The sequence below is a fragment of the Caloenas nicobarica genome, chromosome 39, assembly GCF_036013445.1.
Source record: "Caloenas nicobarica isolate bCalNic1 chromosome 39, bCalNic1.hap1, whole genome shotgun sequence".
Taxonomy (NCBI): Eukaryota; Metazoa; Chordata; class Aves; order Columbiformes; family Columbidae; genus Caloenas; species Caloenas nicobarica.
Genome location: NC_088283.1, coordinates 305,444 through 324,617, shown reverse-complemented (window position 1 = coordinate 324,617; position 19,174 = coordinate 305,444). Strand labels below are relative to the sequence as shown.

At 62.7% G+C, this 19,174-nt stretch overlaps 2 protein-coding genes across 2 annotated transcripts; both read left to right on the top strand.

Annotated features, from left to right (window-relative positions):
* The first annotated feature begins 2,248 nt into the window (after positions 1–2,248).
* On the top strand, positions 2,249–10,567 carry ASPDH (aspartate dehydrogenase domain containing). The gene is made up of 7 exons (XM_065655335.1): positions 2,249–2,309; positions 3,659–3,794; positions 4,278–4,362; positions 4,889–5,038; positions 7,120–7,352; positions 8,563–8,714; positions 10,500–10,567. The coding sequence occupies exons 1-7, from the start codon at positions 2,249–2,251 to the stop codon at positions 10,535–10,537; spliced, it is 855 nt and encodes a 284-aa protein (XP_065511407.1). The 3' UTR covers positions 10,538–10,567.
* A 749-nt stretch (positions 10,568–11,316) lies between these two features.
* On the top strand, positions 11,317–18,964 carry LOC136001250 (proline-rich proteoglycan 2-like). The gene is made up of 5 exons (XM_065655356.1): positions 11,317–11,423; positions 11,881–12,688; positions 14,617–14,742; positions 16,601–16,795; positions 17,753–18,964. The coding sequence occupies exons 1-5, from the start codon at positions 11,390–11,392 to the stop codon at positions 17,850–17,852; spliced, it is 1,263 nt and encodes a 420-aa protein (XP_065511428.1). The 5' UTR covers positions 11,317–11,389; the 3' UTR covers positions 17,853–18,964.
* The last annotated feature ends 210 nt before the right edge of the window (positions 18,965–19,174 follow it).

Sequence of the window (19,174 nt, the reverse complement as noted above, 5' to 3'; positions counted from 1 at the left end):
GACACTGAGGGGAGACCGAGGGGACACTGAGGGGACACTGAGGAGAGACTGAGGGGACACTGAGGAGACCGAGGGGACACTGAAGAAAGACCAAGGGGACACTGAGGAGACATTGAGGGGACACTGAGGGGAGACCGAGGGGACACTGAGGAGAGACCGAGGGGAGACTGAGGAGACACTGAGGAGACACTGAGGGGACACTGAAGAAAGACCAAGGGGACACTGAGGAGACATTGAGGGGACACTGAGGGGAGACTGAGGGGACACTGAGGAAAGACTGAGGGGACACTGAGGGGAGACCGAGGGGACACTGAGGGGAGACCAAGGGGACACTGAGGAAAGACCAAGGGGACACTGAGGGGAGACCGAGGGGACACTGAGGGGAGACTGAGGGGAGACCGAGGGGACACTGAGGGGACACTGAGGGGACCCTGAGGAGACCGAGGGGACACTGAGGGGACCCTGAGGAGACCGAGGGGAGACCGAGGGGACACTGAGGGGACCCTGAGGAGACCGAGGGGACACTGAGGGGACCCTGAGGAGACCGAGGGGAGACCGAGGGGACACTGAGGGGACACTGAGGAAAGACTGAGGGGAGACCGAGGGGACACTGAGGGGAGACTGAGGGGAGACCGAGGGGACACTGAGGAAAGACTGAGGGGACACTGAGGGGAGACCGAGGGGACACTGAGGAGAGAGGGGACAATGAGGGGACACTGAGGGGAGACTGAGGGCACACTGAGGAGACACTGAGGAGAGAGGGGACACTGAGGAGACTGAGGGGACACTGTGGGGACTCCATGTTCCCGGATGCCTGGGTCCCTTTTTTCGCGTTTTCCCGAACGCCTGGGTCCTTTTTGTTGGGGAATGGGGGGGGATCGCTTCCCGGACGCCTGGGTCCTTTTTGTTGGGGAATGGGGGGGGATCGCTTCCCGGACGCCTGGGTCCTTTTTAGTGAGGAATGGGGGGGATCTCTTCCCGGACGCCTGGGTCCTTTTTGTTGGGGAATGGGGGGGATCGTTTCCCGGACGCCTGGGTCCCCCGGTTGCGATGCTGCCGGGGTCCTGCGGATGCCGGTTGCCATGGCAACGGGCCGGCCACCCGGGTTACACTGCGGACGGGGGGGAGGGGCAGTGCGGCGGTTACCATGGAAACACTGCACGGGGGAGGGAGGGGGAACCTCCCGGGTTGCCGGGGCAACGGCGCTGCGGAGCGGTCGCCATGGCAACGGCGCCTGCTGATGGGACCCAGGCGTCCGGGCTCCTCCCCCAAAGAAAAGGACCCAGGCGTCCGGGTCCCGCCCCCTTCCCCCCCCCCCCCCCCAAAAAAAAAAAGGGACCCAGGAGTCCGGGCTGCCAATAAGGGACACAGGCGTCCGGGCCCCTCCCCCCCAATAAGGGACCCAGGCGTTCGGGCCCCTCCCCCCAATAAGGGACCCAGGCGTCCGGGCCCCTCCCCCCGAAAAAGGGACCCAGGCGTCCGGGCCCCTCCCCCCGAAAAAGGGACCCAGGCGTTCGAGCCCTTCCCACCCCCAAAGGGACCCAGGCATTCGGGCCCCTCCCCCGAAGAAGGGACCCAGGAGTGCGGCTCCCCCCCCAACTCCCCAAGGCCCCGCCCCGAAGGGACCCAGGCGTTCGGGCCCCTCCCCCTATAAAGAACCCAGCCATCCAGGCCCCCTCCCCCACTCAGGGGACCCAGGCGTCCGGGCCCCTCCCCCCCAATAAGGGACCCAGGAGTGCGGGTCCCCCCTCTCCTATGGCCCCTCCCAATAAGGGACCCAGGCGTTCGGGCCCCCCCTCCCAATAAGGGACCCAGGCGTCTGGGTTGAGCATTAACCAGGGGGGCGGGGGGGGCAAAGGCCGGAGCAGCGGGAAGGGGCAGGTGGGGCTGGGGGGCAATTAGGGGGTGAGGGGTAATTAACGGGGGAGGGGGGGCAAGTGGGGGCTGGGGGGCGGTTATGGGGCAGGGGGGCAATTGGGGGGGAGTGGGTGTGCGCCCAGGGGGCTGAGGGGGCACTTGGGGGGGGCAGTTATGGGGCGGGGGGGCAGTTCTGGGGCTGGGGGGCAGTTGTGGGGCAGTTCTGGTCAGTTGTGGGGCAGTTCTGGGGCAGCTGTGGGCAGTTCTGGGCAGTCGTGGGTCAGTTCTGGTCATTTCTGGGGCAGTTGTGGGTCAGTTCTAGGTCAGTTGTGGGGCAGCCGTGGGTCAGTTGTGGGGCAGCCGTGGGTCAGTTCTCGTTGCCCCCCAGGCCATGGAGGGGACGGGGGCTCCACGGTGCCGCCGGGTGGGGATCCTGGGCTACGGCCAGTTGGGTACTGGGGGAACTGGGGGGGACTGGGAGGGACTTAGGGGGCACTGGGAGGGAACTGGGGGGGACTGGGAGGGACTTAGGGGGCACTGGGAGGGAACTGGGGGGGACTGGGAGGGACTTAGGGGGCACTGGGAGGGAACTGGAGGGAACTGGGGGGCACTGGGAGGGGAAATGGGGGGACTGGGAGGGAACTGGGGAGATTGGGGGTGAATGGAGGGGACTGGGGGGGGGGTAATGGGGGGGAACTGGAGGGGACTGGGGTGGAACTGGGAGGGACTCGGGGGGAAATGGGGAGAACGGGAGGAACTGGGTGGGGACTGGGAGGGACTGGGAGGGTGACGGGGGGGACACAGGGGGTGTCCCCAGGTCAGTTTTTGGCAGGGGGGGGTCCCCATGGGTCCCTATGGTCTCTCTGGGTCTCTCTGGTCCCTGTGTGTCCCTATGGTCTCTCTGGTCCCTATGGTCTCTATGATCTCTCTGGTCCCTATGGTCTCTCGGGTCCCTATGGTCTCTCTGGTCTCTATGATCCCTATGGTCTCTACGGTCCCTATGGTCTCTCTGGTCTCTATGATCCCTATGGTCTCTACGGTCCCTATGGTCTCTCTGGTCTCTATGGTCCCTATGGTCCCTATGGTCCCTATGGTCTCTCTGGTCTCTATGGTCTCTCTGGTCCCTATGGTCTCTCTGGTCCCTATGGTCTCTCTGGTCTCTATGGTCCCTATGGTCCCTATGGTCTCTATGATCCCTACGGTCTCTACGGTCCCTATGGTCTCTCTGGTCTCTATGGTCCCTATGGTCCCTATGGTCTCTCTGGTCTCTACGGTCCCTATGGTCTCTCTGGTCCCTATGGTCTCTCTGGTCTCTACGGTCCCTATGGTCTCTCTGGTCTCTATGGTCCCTATGGTCTCTCTGGTCTCTACGGTCCCTATGGTCTCTCTGGTCCCTATGGTCTCTCTGGTCCCTATGGTCTCTCTGGTCTCTATGATCCCTATGGTCTCTCTGGTCCCTATGGTCTCTCTGGTCTCTATGATCCCTATGGTCTCTCTGGTCTCTACGGTCCCTATGGTCTCTCTGGTCCCTATGGTCTCTCTGGTCTCTACGGTCCCTATGGTCTCTCTGGTCCCTATGGTCTCTCTGGTCTCTATGATCCCTATGGTCTCTCTGGTCTCTACGGTCCCTATGGTCTCTCTGGTCCCTATGGTCTCTCTGGTCTCTACGGTCCCTATGGTCTCTCTGGTCCCTATGGTCTCTCTGGTCTCTATGATCCCTATGGTCTCTCTGGTCTCTATGGTCCCTATGGTCTCTCTGGTCCCTACGGTCCCTATGGTCTCTATGGTCCCCGTGTCCCAGGGCGGTTTCTGGCCGCGCGCTTGGCGGCCGAGGGCGCCCCCTGGGGGTTGGCGCTGGGCTTCGTGTGGGCGCGGGGGGCGGGGCCCGAGCCGCCCCTCCCCCCCCCGCTGCGGGACCTGCGCGACCTGCCCGGCACGTGAGTGCGGGGCCACGTGGCCCCTGGGTCACGTGTCACCCGTGTCACCCTGTCCCCTGGGTCACGTGTCCCCTGGGTCACATGTCACCCGTGTCACATGTGTCCCCTGTGTCATGTGTGTCACCTGTGTCACGAGTCACCCGTGTCAAGTGTCACCCCTGTCACCTGTCACCCTGTCCCCTGTGTCACGTGTCCCCTGGGTCATATGTGTCACCTGGGTCACGTGTCCCCCGTGTCACCTGTGATCTGTGTCACCCCATCACCCCTGTCCCCCCTGTCCCCGTGTCACCCGTGTCCCCTGTGTCACTTGTCGCCCCGTCCCCTGTGACCTGTGTCCCCGTCACCCTCCCGGGCACCTGAACCAGCCCCGTGTCACCCCCAGGACGCCAATGTCACCCCCTGTCACCTCCCCAGCCCCATGTCCCCCTGTCCCCATGTCCCCCTGTCCCTGTGTCCCCATGTCCCCATGTCCCCTGTCCCCAGGGGGGTGGACCTGGTGGTGGAGGTGGCTCATCCCTCGGTGGCCCAAGAGCACGGAGAGGAAATTCTGAGACACGCGGATCTGCTGGTGGGGACGCAGCAGGGGACAGGGGGACATGGGGACAGGAGGACGCGGGGACATGGGGACAGGGGACACGGGGACAGGGGGAATATGAGGATATGGGGGACATGGGGACAGGGGGATATGGGGATGGGGGAAATGAGGATATGGGGACATGGGGACATGGATGGGAGACAGGGGGATATGGAGACAGGGGGATATGGGGACAGGGGGACGCGGGGGCAGGGGGACAGGGGGACATGGGGACGGGGGAAATGAGGATATGGGGACAGGGGGACATGGAGACATGGGGACAGGGGGACGCGGGGGCAGGGGAACGGGGGACATGGGGACGGGGGAAATGAGGATATGGGGACATGGGGCAGGGGGACATGGGGACATGGATGGGAGTCATGGGGATATGAGGACAGGGGGACATGTGACAGGGGGATCTGGGGATGGGGGGACATGGGGACATGTCCGTGTCCCCAGTCGGGGTCACTCACACTGTCCCTGTCCCATTTGGGGACACTGACGACGTCCCTGTCCCCAGCTGGGATCGGTGTCGGCGCTGGCGGACGCAGAGACCCAGCGGCGCCTGCAGGGGGCAGCGCTGCGCAGCGGCCACACGCTCTACATCCCGCGGGGGGCGCTCTGGGGCTGCGAGGACATAGAGAGGATGGACCGGGCGGGGACCCTGGCGGTGAGGAGGGGACAGGGGACAGGGGACATGGGGACAGGGGACAGGGGACAGGGGGACAATGGGGACAGGGGGACATGGGGACATGGGACATGGGGACAATGGGGACAATGGGGACAGGGGGACATGGGGACAGGGGACATGGGGACATGGGGATATGGGGACAGGGGGACATGGGGACAGGGGGTATGGGGACAGGGGACAATGGGGACAGGGGGACATGGGGACATGGGGACAGGGGGACAGGGGACATGGGGACGGGGGACATGGGGACGGGGGGACATGGGACATGGGGACAATGGGGACAGGGGGACATGGGGATATGGGACATGGGGACATGGGAACAATGGGGACACGGGCACAATGGGGACAATGGGGACATAGAGAGCATGGACAGGGCGGGGACCCTGGTGGTAAGAATGGGGACAATGGGGACACAAGGACCATGGGGACAATGGGGACCATGGGGACAGGGGGACATGGGGACAGGGGACATGGGGACAATGGGGACAATGGGACATGGGGCCATGGGACAATGGGGACAGGGGGACATGGGCATCTGGGACAATGGGGACATGGGGACGGGGGGACATGGGGACATAGAGAGGATGGACCAGGCCGGGACTGTGGCGGTGAGGATGGGACATGGGGACAATGGGGACAATGGGACAAGGGGACATGGGGACAATGGCAACATGGGGACAATGAAGACAATGGGGACACAGGATGGACCAGGCAGGGACCCTGGTGGTGAGATTGGGACATGGGACAGGGGGACAGGGGGACATGGGGACAGGGGGACATGGGGACATGGTGATAATGGGGACATGGGACAATGGGGACACGGGGACAATGGGGACATAGAGAGGATGGACAGGGCAGAGACCCTGGTGGTAAGAATGGGGACAATGGGACATGGGGCGGGCATGGGGGGGACAATGGGGACATGGGGGGGACACAGCAGGGGGACACAGGGGGCACTGTGGGGTTGGGGACACTGTGCTGGGGACCTTGGGACGCCGGGGGGTTGGGGACACTCCAGGGATTTGGGGACAACACCCGGCCCAGGTGACACGGGTGACATGGGTGACACAGGGCCTTGGGGACGTCCCTGGGGACTTCAGTGCCACCAACCGGGCTCTTGGTGCCACCATGTCCCCCCCAGGCGCTGACAGTGACAATGACCGAGTCCCCATGTCCCCAAGCACTGATGGTGACAATGACCAAGTCCCCGTGTCCCCAAGCTCTGACGGTGACAATCACCACGTCCCCATGTCCCCAAGCTCTGACAGTGACAATGACCATGTCCCCAAGCTCTGACGGTGACAATGACCGTGTTCCTGTGTCCCCAAGCTCTGACGGTGACAATCACCACGTCCCCATGTCCCCAAGCTCTGACGGTGACAATCACCACGTCCCCAAGCTCTGACGGTGACAATGACCGCATTCCCGTGTCCCCAAGCTCTGACGGTGACAATCACCACGTCCCCAAGCTCTGACAGTGACAATGACCGCATTCCCGTGTCCCCAAGCTCTGACGGTGACAATCACCACGTCCCCATGTCCCCAAGCTCTGACGGTGACAATCACCACGTCCCCAAGCTCTGACGGTGACAATGACCGCGTCCCCGTGTCCCCAAGCTCTGACGGTGACAATCACCACGTCCCCGTGTCCCCAAGCTCTGACGGTGACAATGACCGCGTTCCCGTGTCCCCAAGCTCTGACGGTGACAATCACCACGTCCCCAAGCTCTGACGGTGACAATGACTGCGTCCCCGTGTCCCCAAGCTCTGACGGTGACAATCACCACGTCCCCGTGTCCCCAAGCTCTGACGGTGACAATGACCGCATTCCCGTGTCCCCAAGCTCTGACGGTGACAATGACCACATCCCCGTGTCCCCAAGCTCTGACGGTGACAATGACCACATCCCCGTGTCCCCAAGCTCTGACGGTGACAATGACCATGTCCCCAAGCTCTGACGGTGACAATCACCACGTCCCCAAGCTCTGACGGTGACAATCACCACGTCCCCGTGTCCCCAAGCTCTGACGGTGACAATGACCGTGTCCCCGTGCCCGCAGGCGCTGACAGTGACGATGACCAAGGCCCCGCAGAGTTTCCGCGCGCAGGGGTGGCTGCGGGAGCGCGTGGCGGCCGCGGCGGCCTCGGGGACGCGCTCGGTGCTGTACGAGGGGCCCCTGCGCCCGCTGTGTCCCCTGTGTCCCCAGAACGTCAACTCCATGGCGGCCGCCGCGCTGGCGGCTCCGGGTTTGGGCTTCGACGGCGTCCGCGCCCGACTGGTGGCCGACCCGGGGTGGGGACACCGAGCCCCTGCTCACCCCGTGTCACCCTGTGGCACCTCGCGTGTCACCTCGCGTGTCACCTCCCCATGTCCTGTCCCCATGTCCTGTCCTCGCGTCACCCCCCGGGTCTCCTCCCCATGTCCTGTCCTCGCGTCGCCCCCTCTCCATGTCACCTCCCCATGTCCTGCCCCCGTGTCACCCCCCGTGTCACCCCCCGGGTCTCCTCCCCATGTCCCCTCCCTGTGTCACCTCCCCATGTCACCCCCGTGTCACCTCCCTGTGCCACCCCCCTATATCCCGTCCCCCTGTCACCCCCTGTGTCCCTTCCCTGTGTCACCTCCCCATGTCCTGTCCCCATGTCACCCCGTGTCACCTCCCCATGTCACCTCCCCATGTCCCGTCCCTGTGTCACCCCGTGTCCCCTCCCCATGTCCTGTCCCCATGTCACCCCGTGTCACCTCCCCATGTCACCTCCCCATGTCCCCTCCCCATGTCCCCTCCCCATGTCCCGTCCCCGTGTCACCCCGTGTCCCCTCCCCATGTCCTGTCCCCATGTCACCCCGTGTCACCTCCCCATGTCACCTCCCCATGTCCCGTCCCCGTGTCACCCCGTGTCCCCTCCCCGTGTCACCTCCCCATGTCCTGTCCCCATGTCACCCTGTGTCACCTCCCTGTGTTGCCCTGTGTCCCCACCCTGTGTCCCCACCCCATGTCACCTCCCCATGTCCCGTCCCCGTGTCACCCCGTGTCCCCTCTCCGTGTCACCTCCCCATGTCCTGTCCCTGCATACCCTGTGTCACCCCCCCATGTACTGTCCCCGTGTCACCCTGTGTCACCCCCTGTGTCACACCCCCATGTCACCCCGTGTCCCCTCCCTGTGTCACCTCCCCATGTCACCCCCTGTGTCCCCACCCCGTGTCACCTCCCCGTGTCACCTCCTGTCACCCCCCCCATGTCCCCTGCCCATGTCACCCCGTGTCCCCTCCCTGTGTCACCCCCTGTGTCCCCACCCCGTGTCACCTCCCCGTGTCCCCTGCCCATGTCACCCCCAGTGTCCCCTCCCTGGTGTCCCCTCCCCATGTCACCCCATGTCACCCTCCCCGTGTCACTCCGTTTCACCTCCCTGTGTCCCCTCCCCAATGCCACCCCCCGTGTCACCCCCCCATGTCCCCCCGCAGGCGCCAGCCTGTGTGTGTGACCCGTGTCCCCCGTGTCCCGCAGCGTCCCCGACTGGCACATCGTGGAGGTGGAGGTGACGGCGGTTGGGGACGGGGGACGCGCCATGAGCGTCACCAGCACCCGCCGCAACCCGGCGGCGCCGGGAGCCGTCACCGGGGCCGCCACCAGGGACAGTTTCTGGAGCAGCCTGCAGGGTGGGTGACACTGCGGCACCGCGTCCTCAAGGTCACCGTGTCCCCAAAGCCACCACTGTCCTCTATGGTCACCCTTGTTCTTACGGCCACCCCTGTCCCTGGGTGTCCCCATGGCCACTGTGTCCCCAAGGCCACCACTGTCCTCTATGGTCACCCTTATCCCCACGGCCACCGTGTCACCAAGGCCACCATGTCCCCAAAGCCACCGTGTCCCCAAGGCCACTATGTCCCCAAGGCCACCCCGTGGTCACCGCATCACCAAAGCCACCCCTGTCCCGGGGTGTCCCCACGGCCACCTTGTCCCCATGGTGACCATGTCACCACAGCCACCGCAGCCCCAAGGCCACTGTGTCCCCATGGTCACCACGTCACCATGGCCACCATGTCACCATGGTCACCATGTCCCCATGGCGACCATGTCCCCAAGGCCACCACTGTCCTCTATGGTCACCCTTGTCCCCACAGCCACCGTGTCACCAAGGCCACCATGTCCCCATGGTCACTGCATCCTCATGGCCACCATGTCCCCAAGTGTCCCTGTGGCCACCGTGTCACCAAGGCCACCTCGTCCCCAAGGCCACCCCTGTTGCTAGGTGTCCCCAAGGCCACTGTGTCCCCAGGTGTCCCCTCGGCCACCACTGTCCTCTATGGTCTCACTTGTCCCCAAGGCCACCCCTGTCCCTGGGTGTCCCCAAGGCCACTGCGTCACCAAGGCCACTGTGTCCCCACGGTCACTGCATCCCCATGGCCACCATGTCCCCAAGACCACCATGTCCCTGGGTGTCCCCTCATGTCCCCACGGCCACCACGTCACCATGGTCACCGTGTCCCCAAGGCCACCGCGTCACCAAAGCCACCACTGTCCCTGGGTGTCCCCTCATGTCCCCACGGCCACCACGTCACCATGGTCACCATGTCCCCAAGGCCACCGCGTCACCAAAGCCACCACTGTCCCCGGGTGTCCCCTCATGTCCCCACGGCCACCACGTCACCATGGTCACCGTGTCCCCAAGGCCACCATGTCCCCAAGGCCACCACTGTCCTCTATGGTCACACTTGTCCCCAAGGCCACCCCTGTCCCTGGGTGTCCCCAAGGCCACCGCGTCACCAAGGCCACTGTGTCCCCACGGTCACTGCATCCCCATGACCACCATGTCCCCAAGGCCACCATGTCCCTGGGTGTCCCCTCATGTCCCCACGGCCACCACGTCACCATGGTCGCCGTGTCCCCAAGGCCACCTTGTCACCAAAGCTGCCACTGTCCCTGGGTGTCCCCTCATGTCCCCACAGCCACCACGTCACCATGGTCACCGTGTCCCCAAGACCACCATGTCCCCGGGTGTCCCCCCATGTCCCCACGGCCACCACGTCACCATGGTCACCGTGTCCCCAAGGCCACCATGTCCCCAAGGCCACCATGTCCCCGGGTGTCTCCTCATGTCCCCACAGCCACCACGTCACCATGGTCACCGTGTCCCCAAGGCCACCATGTCCCCGGGTGTCCCCTCATGTCCCCACGGCCACCACGTCACCATGGTCACCGTGTCCCCAAGGCCACCATGTCCCCAAGGCCACCGCGTCACCAAAGCCACCACTGTCCCCGGGTGTCCCCTCATGTCCCCACAGCCACCACATCCCCATGGCCACCGTGTCCCCACGGCCGCCCTGTCCCCGGTGTCCCCTCGTGTCCCCCCCAAACGTCCCCGTGTCCCCTGTCCCCCCCACTCCCCCCCGTGTCCGTGTCCCCCCGTGTCCCCCCACCCCGCTCACTCCGTACCCCCCCAGCCTGCCGCGGACACGGCGGATGCGTCCGGCTCTGCTGAGGGCGGGGACGCCCGGGGACAACGGGGGACGCAGTTTGGGGACATTAAAGGCGGCGACACCGACTGCGCCTCAGCGTGGCGGGGCGGGCGCAGGGCACGATGGGAGGAAGGGCCGCGGCGGCCTAACGGCAATAAAGCGCAAGGCACGATGGGAGGGAGGTCCGCAGGTGTGTAAGGGCAGAGAGGCGCAAGGCACGATGGGAGGAAGGTCCGCAGCTGCCTAAAGGAGCGCGGCGCAGGGCATGCCGGGAGGGAGGTCCGCGGCTGTCTGCAGGGAGCGCGGCGCAGGGCACGATGGGAGCAAGGCCCGCAAGGCACGGTGGGAGGGAGGTCGGCAGATGTGTAAGGGCAAAGAGGCGCAGAGCACGATGGGAGGGAGGTCCGCGGCGGCCTAAAGGCAAAGAGGCGCAAGGCACGATGGGAGGGAGGTCTGCAGCCGTCTAAGGCGCAAGGCACGATGGGAAGAAGGTCCGCAAGGCACGATGGGAGGAAGGTCCGCAGCCGCCTAAAAGAGCGTGGCGCAGGGCATGCCGGGAGGAAGGTCCGCAGCTGTCTGCAGGAAGCGCGGCGCAAGGCACGATGGGAGGGAGGTCCGCAGACGTGTGAGGGTTAAGAGGCGCAGGGCACGATGGGAGGGAGGTCCGCAGCCGTCTAAGGCGCAAGGCACGATGGGAGGGAGGTCCGCAGATGTGTAAGGGCAAAGAGGCGCAGAGCACGATGGGAGGGAGGTCCGCGGCGGCCTAAAGGCAAAGAGGCGCAGGGCACGATGGGAGGAAGGTCCGCAAGGCACGCCGGGAGGAAGGTCCGCCCGCCGCAAGGCACGCCGGGAGCTGTAGTTCCGGCGGGGACGCGATGCGGCCGCCGCCGGGCCCGGAGGAACCGCCGGGTGCGCTGGGCCGGGGGGGCCGGGGGGATCCGGGGGGATCCGGGGGGATCCGGGGCGGCCCGGGGGTTTGGGGGGATCCGGGGGGCCCGGGGGTTTGGGGGGCTGCGGGCTCCCTGGGGCCGTTTGCCAGAGCCGGGAGGGGGGGGTTGGAAGTTTTCGGGGGGTTATTTGTGGGGTTTGGGGGGGGGGGGTGTCTGTTTGGGGGGTTCCTGGGGGGCTCTTGGCGATGCGGGGGGGGTGGGGGGGGGGCTGAAGGGTTTTTGGGGGGGTGGGGAAACTGGGGGGCACTGGAACTCATTGGAAATTGGGGGGACATTGGAAACTGGGGGGACCCTGAGCGTGTGTGAAACATCGGGGGGGACCCACACACGTGCCCCCAGTTTCCTCCCCCTTCTGCAACCCCCCCAGCTTTTGGGGGTCCCCCCTGATTCCTCCCTGTCCCCCCCCTCCCCCCCAGGCCGCCGTGCCCCCCCCGAGCCCGGGGCCGTTTTGGGGTCCCTCTGTGGGCCGGGGGGGCCCCAGGATCCGAAGGGAGGTCCCAAGGAGCCAGGGGGGGCCCATGATCCGGGGGGACCCCATGATCTGGGGGATCCCCATGATCTGAGGGGACCCCAGGATCCGGAGGGTCCCCATGATCTGGGGGGGCCCCAGTTTCTGGGGGGTCCCCAGGATGCGGGGGGTCCCCATGATCTGGGGGGGCCCCATGATCTGAGGGGACCCCAGGATCCGGAGGGTCCCCATGTCCCGGGGGAGCCCCAGTTTCTGGGGGGTCCCCAGTTTCTGGGGGGTCCCCAGGATCCGGAGGGTCCCCATGTCCCGGGGGAGCCCCAGTTTCTGGGGGGTCCCCAGTTTCTGGGGGGTCCCCAGGATCCGGAGGGTCCCCATGTCCCGGGGGAGCCCCAGTTTCTGGGGGGTCCCCAGGATGCGGGGGGTCCCCATGATCTGGGGGGGCCCCAGTTTCTGGGGGGTCCCCAGGATGCGGGGGGTCCCCATGATCTGGGGGGGCCCCATGAACTGAGGGGACCCCAGGATCCGGACGGTCCCCATGTCCCGGGGCAGCCCCATGTCCTGGGGGATCCCCAGTTTCTGGGGGGTCCCCAGTTTCTGGGGGGTCCCCAGGATGCGGGGGGGCCCCACGACGCGGGGGGGCCGGGGGTCCCGTACCACGAGCGGCAGCGCCTGCAGCTCTGCGCCCTGCACGCCCTCAACAACCTGCTGCAGCGCCCGCTGTTCACGCGCCGCCACGCCGACGCCATCTGCAAGAGGTGGGTCAGCAGCGCAGTGCCACAATGTCAGATATTTCCAGAATCTCAGAATTGCAGATATTTCCAATGTAACCCATTGCCTAAATTCCGCAATTTCAGATATTTCCCAAATCCCACAATTTCCGGGATTTCCAAAACAACCTATTTCCTGAATTCCACAACAACCTATTTCCTAAATCCCACAATTTCAGATATTTCCAGAATCTCAGAATTTCAGGTATTTCCAATGTAACCCATTGCCTAAATTCCAAAATTTCAGATATTTCCAAAATCCCACAATTTCAGATATTTCCAATATAACCTATTTCCTAAATTCCACAATTTGACATATTCCCTAAATTCCACAATTTCAGATATTTCCAAAACAACCTATTTCCTGAATCACACAACGATATATTTCCCAAATCCCACAATTTCAGATATTTCCAATATAATCTATTTCCTGAATTCCCCCACAACATATTTCCAAAATCCCACAATTTCAGGTATTTCCTAAATCCCACAATTTCAGATATTTCCAATACAACCTACTTCCCAAATCCCACAACATATTTCCTAAATCTCACAATTTCAGATATTGCCAAATCCCACAATTTCAGATATTTCCAAAACACCCTATTTCCTGAATTCCCCAACGACATGTTCCCCAAATCCCACAATTTCAGATATTTCCAATATAACCTATTTCCTGAATTCCACAACAACATATTTCCTGAATTCCACAATGACGTATTTCCTAAATTCCACAATTTCAGATATTTCCAATGTAACCTATTTCCTAAATCCCACAATTTCAGATATTTCCCAAATCCCGCAATTTCCGATATTTCCCAAACACCCTATTTCCCGAATCCCACAACAACATATTTCCTAAATCTCACTATTTTAGCTATTCCCACCCCCCGTTTCGGTGTTTCTCACCCGTTTCGGTGTTTCCCATCCCGTTTCGGTGTTTCCCATCCCGTTTCGGTGTTTCTCTCCCGTTTCGGTGTTTCCCATCCCGTTTCGGTGTTTCCCATCCCGTTCCGGTGTTTCTCACCCGTTTCGGTGTTTCCCATCCCGTTTCGGTGTTTCTCACCCGTTTCGGTGTTTCCCGCCCCGTTTCGGTGTTTCTCTCCCGTTTCGGTGTTTCTCTCCCGTTTCGGTGTTTCCCATCCCGTTTCGGTGTTTCCCATCCCGTTCCGGTGTTTCCCATCCCGTTTCGCTGTTTCCCATCCCGTTTCGGTGTTTCTCACCCGTTTCGGTGTTTCCCGCCCCGTTTCGGTGTTTCTCTCCCGTTTCGGTGTTTCTCACCCGTTTCGGTGTTTCCCATCTGTTTCGGTGTTTCCCATCCCGTTTCGGTGTTTCCCATCCCGTTTCGGTGTTTCTCACCCGTTTCGGTGTTTCCCACCCCGTTTCGGTGTTTCCCATCCCGTTTCGGTGTTTCCCATCCCGTTTCGGTGTTTCCCATCCCGTTCCGGTGTTTCTCACCCGTTTCGCTGTTTCCCATCCCGTTTCGGTGTTTCTCACCCGTTTCGCTGTTTCCCATCCCGTTTCGGTGTTTCTCACCCGTTTCGCTGTTTCCCATCCCGTTTCGCTGTTTCCCATCCCGTTTCGGTGTTTCTCACCCGTTTCGGTGTTTCCCATCCCGTTTCGGTGTTTCTCACCCGTTTCGGTGTTTCTCACCCGTTTCGCTGTTTCCCATCCCGTTTCGGTGTTTCCCATCCCGTTTCGGTGTTTCCCATCCCGTTTCGCTGTTTCCCATCCCGTTTCGGTGTTTCTCACCCGTTTCGCTGTTTCCCACCCCGTTTCGGTGTTTCCCACCCCCCAGTTTCGCAGTTTCTCCCCCAATTTCGCCATTTCTCCCCCCGTTTCGGTGTTTCCCACCCCCCAGTTTCGCAGTTTCTCACCCGATTTCGCCGTTTCTCCCCGCTTTGGGGGTTTTCCAGCCTGTCTCCCGACGCGCGGCTGCCGCGGCACCGCAGCCTCCTGGGCACGGGCAACTACGACGTGAACGTGGTGCAGGCAGCGCTGCAGGGGCTGGGGCTGGCGGCCGTCTGGTGGGACAAGCGCCGGTAACAACTGCGCTCCCCATATTTTCCCCCGTTTCCCCCATTTTCCCTCAATTTCACCCATTTTTTTCCCCCGGTTTTGCCCCATTTCTCGCCCCGTTTCCCCCATTTCCCCCCCGTTTCTCACCCATTTTTCCCCCACTTCCACCCGTTTGCCCCCATTTTTCCCCCCATTTTCCCCCTTTCCCGTTTCCCCCATTTTCCACCATTTCCCCCCCCGTTTTCCCCCATTTCCCCCCATTTCCCTGTTCCCCCATTTCCCCCCATTTTTCCCCCCGTTCCGCCCATTTCCCCCCCGTTTTCTCCCCGATTTCTCCCCATTTTTCCCCCATTTCCCCCTTATTTCCCCCATTTCCCCGTTCCCCCCATTTCCCCATTTCCCCCATTTTCCCCCCATTCCCCCCATTTCCCTGTTCCCCCCATTTCCCCCCATTTTCCCCTCATTTTTCCCCCCGTTCCACCCATTTCCCCCTTATTTCCCCCCATTTTTCCCCCATTTCCCCCTTATTTCCCCCATTCCCCCCTTATTTCCCCCATTTCTCCCTTATTTCCCCCCATTTCCCCATTTCCCCCCATTTTCCCCCCGTTTCTCACCCATTTTCCCCCCATTCCCCCTATTCCCCCGTTCCCCCAATTTCCCCTCATTTTTCCCCCATTTTTCCCCCCGTTCCTCCCATTTCCCCCCATTTCCCCCCATTTCCCTGTTCCCACATTTCCCCCCATTTTTCCCTCATTTTCCCCCCGTTCCGCCCATTTCCCCCCATTTTTCCCCCCATTTCTCCCCATTTTTCCCCCATTTCCCCCTTATTTCCCCCATTTCCCCATTTCCCCCCATTTCCCCCCTGTTTTCCCCCAATTTCCCCCCATTTCCCCGTTCCCCCCATTTCCCCCCATTTCCCCCCATTTCCCCCCATTTTCCCCCCACTTTTCCCCCCATTTCCCCCATTCCCCCCATTTCCCCCCATTCCCCCCATTTCCCCCATTTCCCCCATTCCCCCCATTTCCCCCATTTCCCCCATTCCCCCCATTTCCCCCCATTCCCCCCATTTCCCCCCATTTCCCCCATTTCCCCCATTCCCCCCATTTCCCCCCATTCCCCCCATTTCCCCCCCATTCCCCCCATTCCCCCCATTCCCCCCATTTCCCCCATTCCCCCCGTTCCCCCGTTCCCCCATTCCCCCCATTCCCCCCATTTCCCCCATTTCCCCCCATTCCCCCCATTCCCCCCATTCCCCCATCCCCCCATTTCCCCCATTTCCCCCATTTCCCCATTTCCCCCATTCCCCCCATTTCCCCCGTTCCCCCATTCCCCCCGTTCCCCCATTTCCCCCCATTCCCCCCATTTCCCCCCATTCCCCCCCATTTCCCCCATTTCCCCCCATTTCCCCCATTTCCCCCGTTCCCCCATTTCCCCCATTCCCCCCATTCCCCCATTTCCCCCATTCCCCCCATTTCCCCCATTCCCCCCATTTCCCCCATTCCCCCCATTCCCCCCATTCCCCCCCATTTCCCCCATTCCCCCCATTCCCCCCATTTCCCCCCCATTCCCCCCATTTCCCCCATTCCCCCCATTTCCCCCATTTCCCCCCATTCCCCCCATTTCCCCCCCATTCCCCCCATTTCCCCCATTCCCCCCATTTCCCCCATTTCCCCCCCATTCCCCCCATTTCCCCCATTCCCCCCATTCCCCCCATTTCCCCCATTCCCCCCGTTCCCCCCATTCCCCCCATTCCCCCCATTCCCCCATTTCCCCCATTCCCCCCATTCCCCCCATTTCCCCCATTCCCCCATTTCCCCCATTCCCCCCTCACTCTTGCCCCGTTTTCCCCCCATTCTTCCGCCGTTTCCCCGTTCCCCGCAGGTCCCTGGAGCGCCTGGCGCTGGGCCGGCTGCTGGGGCTGATCCTGAACGTGCCGGCGCCCGTGCGGCTGCTGGCGGTGCGGCTCCCGCTGCGCCGGCACCACTGGCTGGCGGTTCGGCAGCTCCGCGGCACCTACTACAACCTGGACTCCAAGCTGCCCGCGCCCGCGCCCATCGGCGGCGAGGCCGAGCTGCGGTGCGTGCAGCGGGACACGGGGACACGGGGAGCCCGGAGGTGGATCCGGGGCCACTTTGGGCCCTGAGGTGGTTTTGGGGCCATTTGGAGCCCTGAGGTGATTTTGGGGCGTTTTGGGCCCTGAGGTGATTTTGGGGCCATTTCGAGCCCTGAGGTGGTTTTGGGCCATTTTGGGCCCTGAGGTGGTTCTGGGGCCATGAAGATCCCTGAGATTATTTTAGTGACACCATTTTGGGCCCTGAGGTGATTTTGGGGCCATTTGGAGCCCTGAGGTGATTTTGGGGCCATTTGGAGCCCTGAGGTGACTTTAGTGCCATTTTGAGCCCTGAGATGATCTTCATCCCGTCATTTCGAGCCCTGAGGTGGTTTTGCCGCTAACATTTTGTTCCCTGAGGTGGTTTTGGGGCCATTCTGAGGCAGCTTGGGGGTCTCTCCCTTGTTCCCCCCCTCTCCTCTCCCCCGGTGGGACCACATCTGGAATATCGTGTCCAGTTCTGGGCCCCTCAGTCCAAGGACAGGGAACTGTTGGGAGACCCCAGCGCAGGGCAGCAAAGATGATTAGAGGAGCGGAGCAGCTCCCGTGTGAGGAGAGGCTGAGGAGCTGGGGCTCTGGGCTGGAGGAGAGGAGACTGAGGGGTGAATCCTTCATGGGGATCAATATGGAAAGGGGGAGTGTCAGGGGATGGAGCCATCGGTGACAACCAGTGACAGGACAAGGGGCAATGGGTGCAAACTGGAACACAGGAGGTTCCACTTAAATTTGAGAAGAAACTTCTTCCCGGTGAGGGTGGCAGAGCCTGGACCAGGCTGCCCAGGGAGGTTGTGGAGTCTCCTCCTCTGGATTCATTCCAACCCGCCTGGTTCTGTGTAACCTCACCTGGGCGTTCCTGCTCCGGAACAGACGATTTTTCGAGGTCAACCCAACCCCTGATTTTGTGATTGTGCCTCTCTCCGCAGAGAATTCCTGCGCGATGTCCTGGCCCGGGGCCCCTGCGAGGTTTTCCTGGTGGTTCCGCGCGACGTGGAGGAGTCGGGCGCGTGGCTGAGCCCCGAGTGACGCGTGGGGCGGCGCTTTGGGCCGAAACCGCCGCGCTTTGGGACTCTTCCCGGGGCGTGGGGCGAGGGGAAGCTGGGGGAAAAAAAAAAAAAAAAGGTTTTGAGGAGCTGCGGCGCTTCTGGTCCCCGATTTCGCCCCGTTTTTGTGGCCCCCTCTGGGGGTGCTCGTTAGTGCCCGTTAACGATGCTGGTGCGTGGCACATCCCTCCCCCTCCACTGGTGCGTGACCATGGGACCCCAAAACCCACATGGGACCCCCACAGGACCCCCCAAACCCATACAGGGACCCCAAAACCCATACGGGGACCCCAAAACCCCCATGGGGAACCCACAACCCATACAGGACCCCCACAGAGTCCCCAAAATCCCCATGGGACCCCAAAACCCTCATGGGACCCCCACAGGACCCCCAAAACCCTCATGGGGACCCCAAAACCTCCACAGGACCCCCCAAAACCATACAGGGACCCCAAAACCCCCATGGGACCCCCACAGGATCCCCAAAACCTTCATGGGGACCCCAAAACCCCCATGGGACCCCACGTCACCATGGGGCCCCCAATATTTCACAGAGCCCCCCAACATCCATCCAGGGCTCCCCAATATCCCACAGGGCCCCCAGTTTTCCATAGGGCCCCCTAATATCCCCCCAGGGCCCCCCACTATCCCCCAGTCCCCCCAACATCCCCCCATTATCCCTCCCGGGCCTCTCAACATCCCTCCTGGACCCCCCAATATCCCCCAGGGCCCCCCAATATCTCCTCGGCCCCCCAAACCCCTCTCAGCCCCCCCCTTCCCCCCGGGGTCCCCCCAAATCCTCCCCAGCAGCTCCTTGGGGGGGTGGGGGGGCCGCCCCGGACGCCTGGGTCCCTCCAGATCCCTGGGGGGTTCCCCCAAAACTGGGGTGTCCCCCCTGCTCCCAGGTCTACGAGCAGCTCTACGACTCCCCAGACATCACTGGGAGCCCCGAAATTTATGCTCATTCCACCGCCAACGTGCCCCAAAAACCCCCGGCACCCCAAAACCCACTGACACCCCCAAATTCTCACGTTTTATTAGGCCCCAAAAAGTGATTAATTCCCCCCAAAAGTGATTAAAACTGCCGGGTTTTCAGCTATGTGTCTGCACCTCTGTCTTTGGGCTCGGGGTGAGAATCTGGGGCTGAATAACCCCCCAAATCCGACCCCGATTTAATTCCCCACCCTGGTCCCCGCAGCCTGTAGTGGAGGAGGAAGATCCCCAGGGATGAAGCGGCGGGTTTATGGTTGATGTGGAGGACGGGAGGTCCCGGGGAAGGCCGGGGGGTCCCGGGAAGGTCGGGGG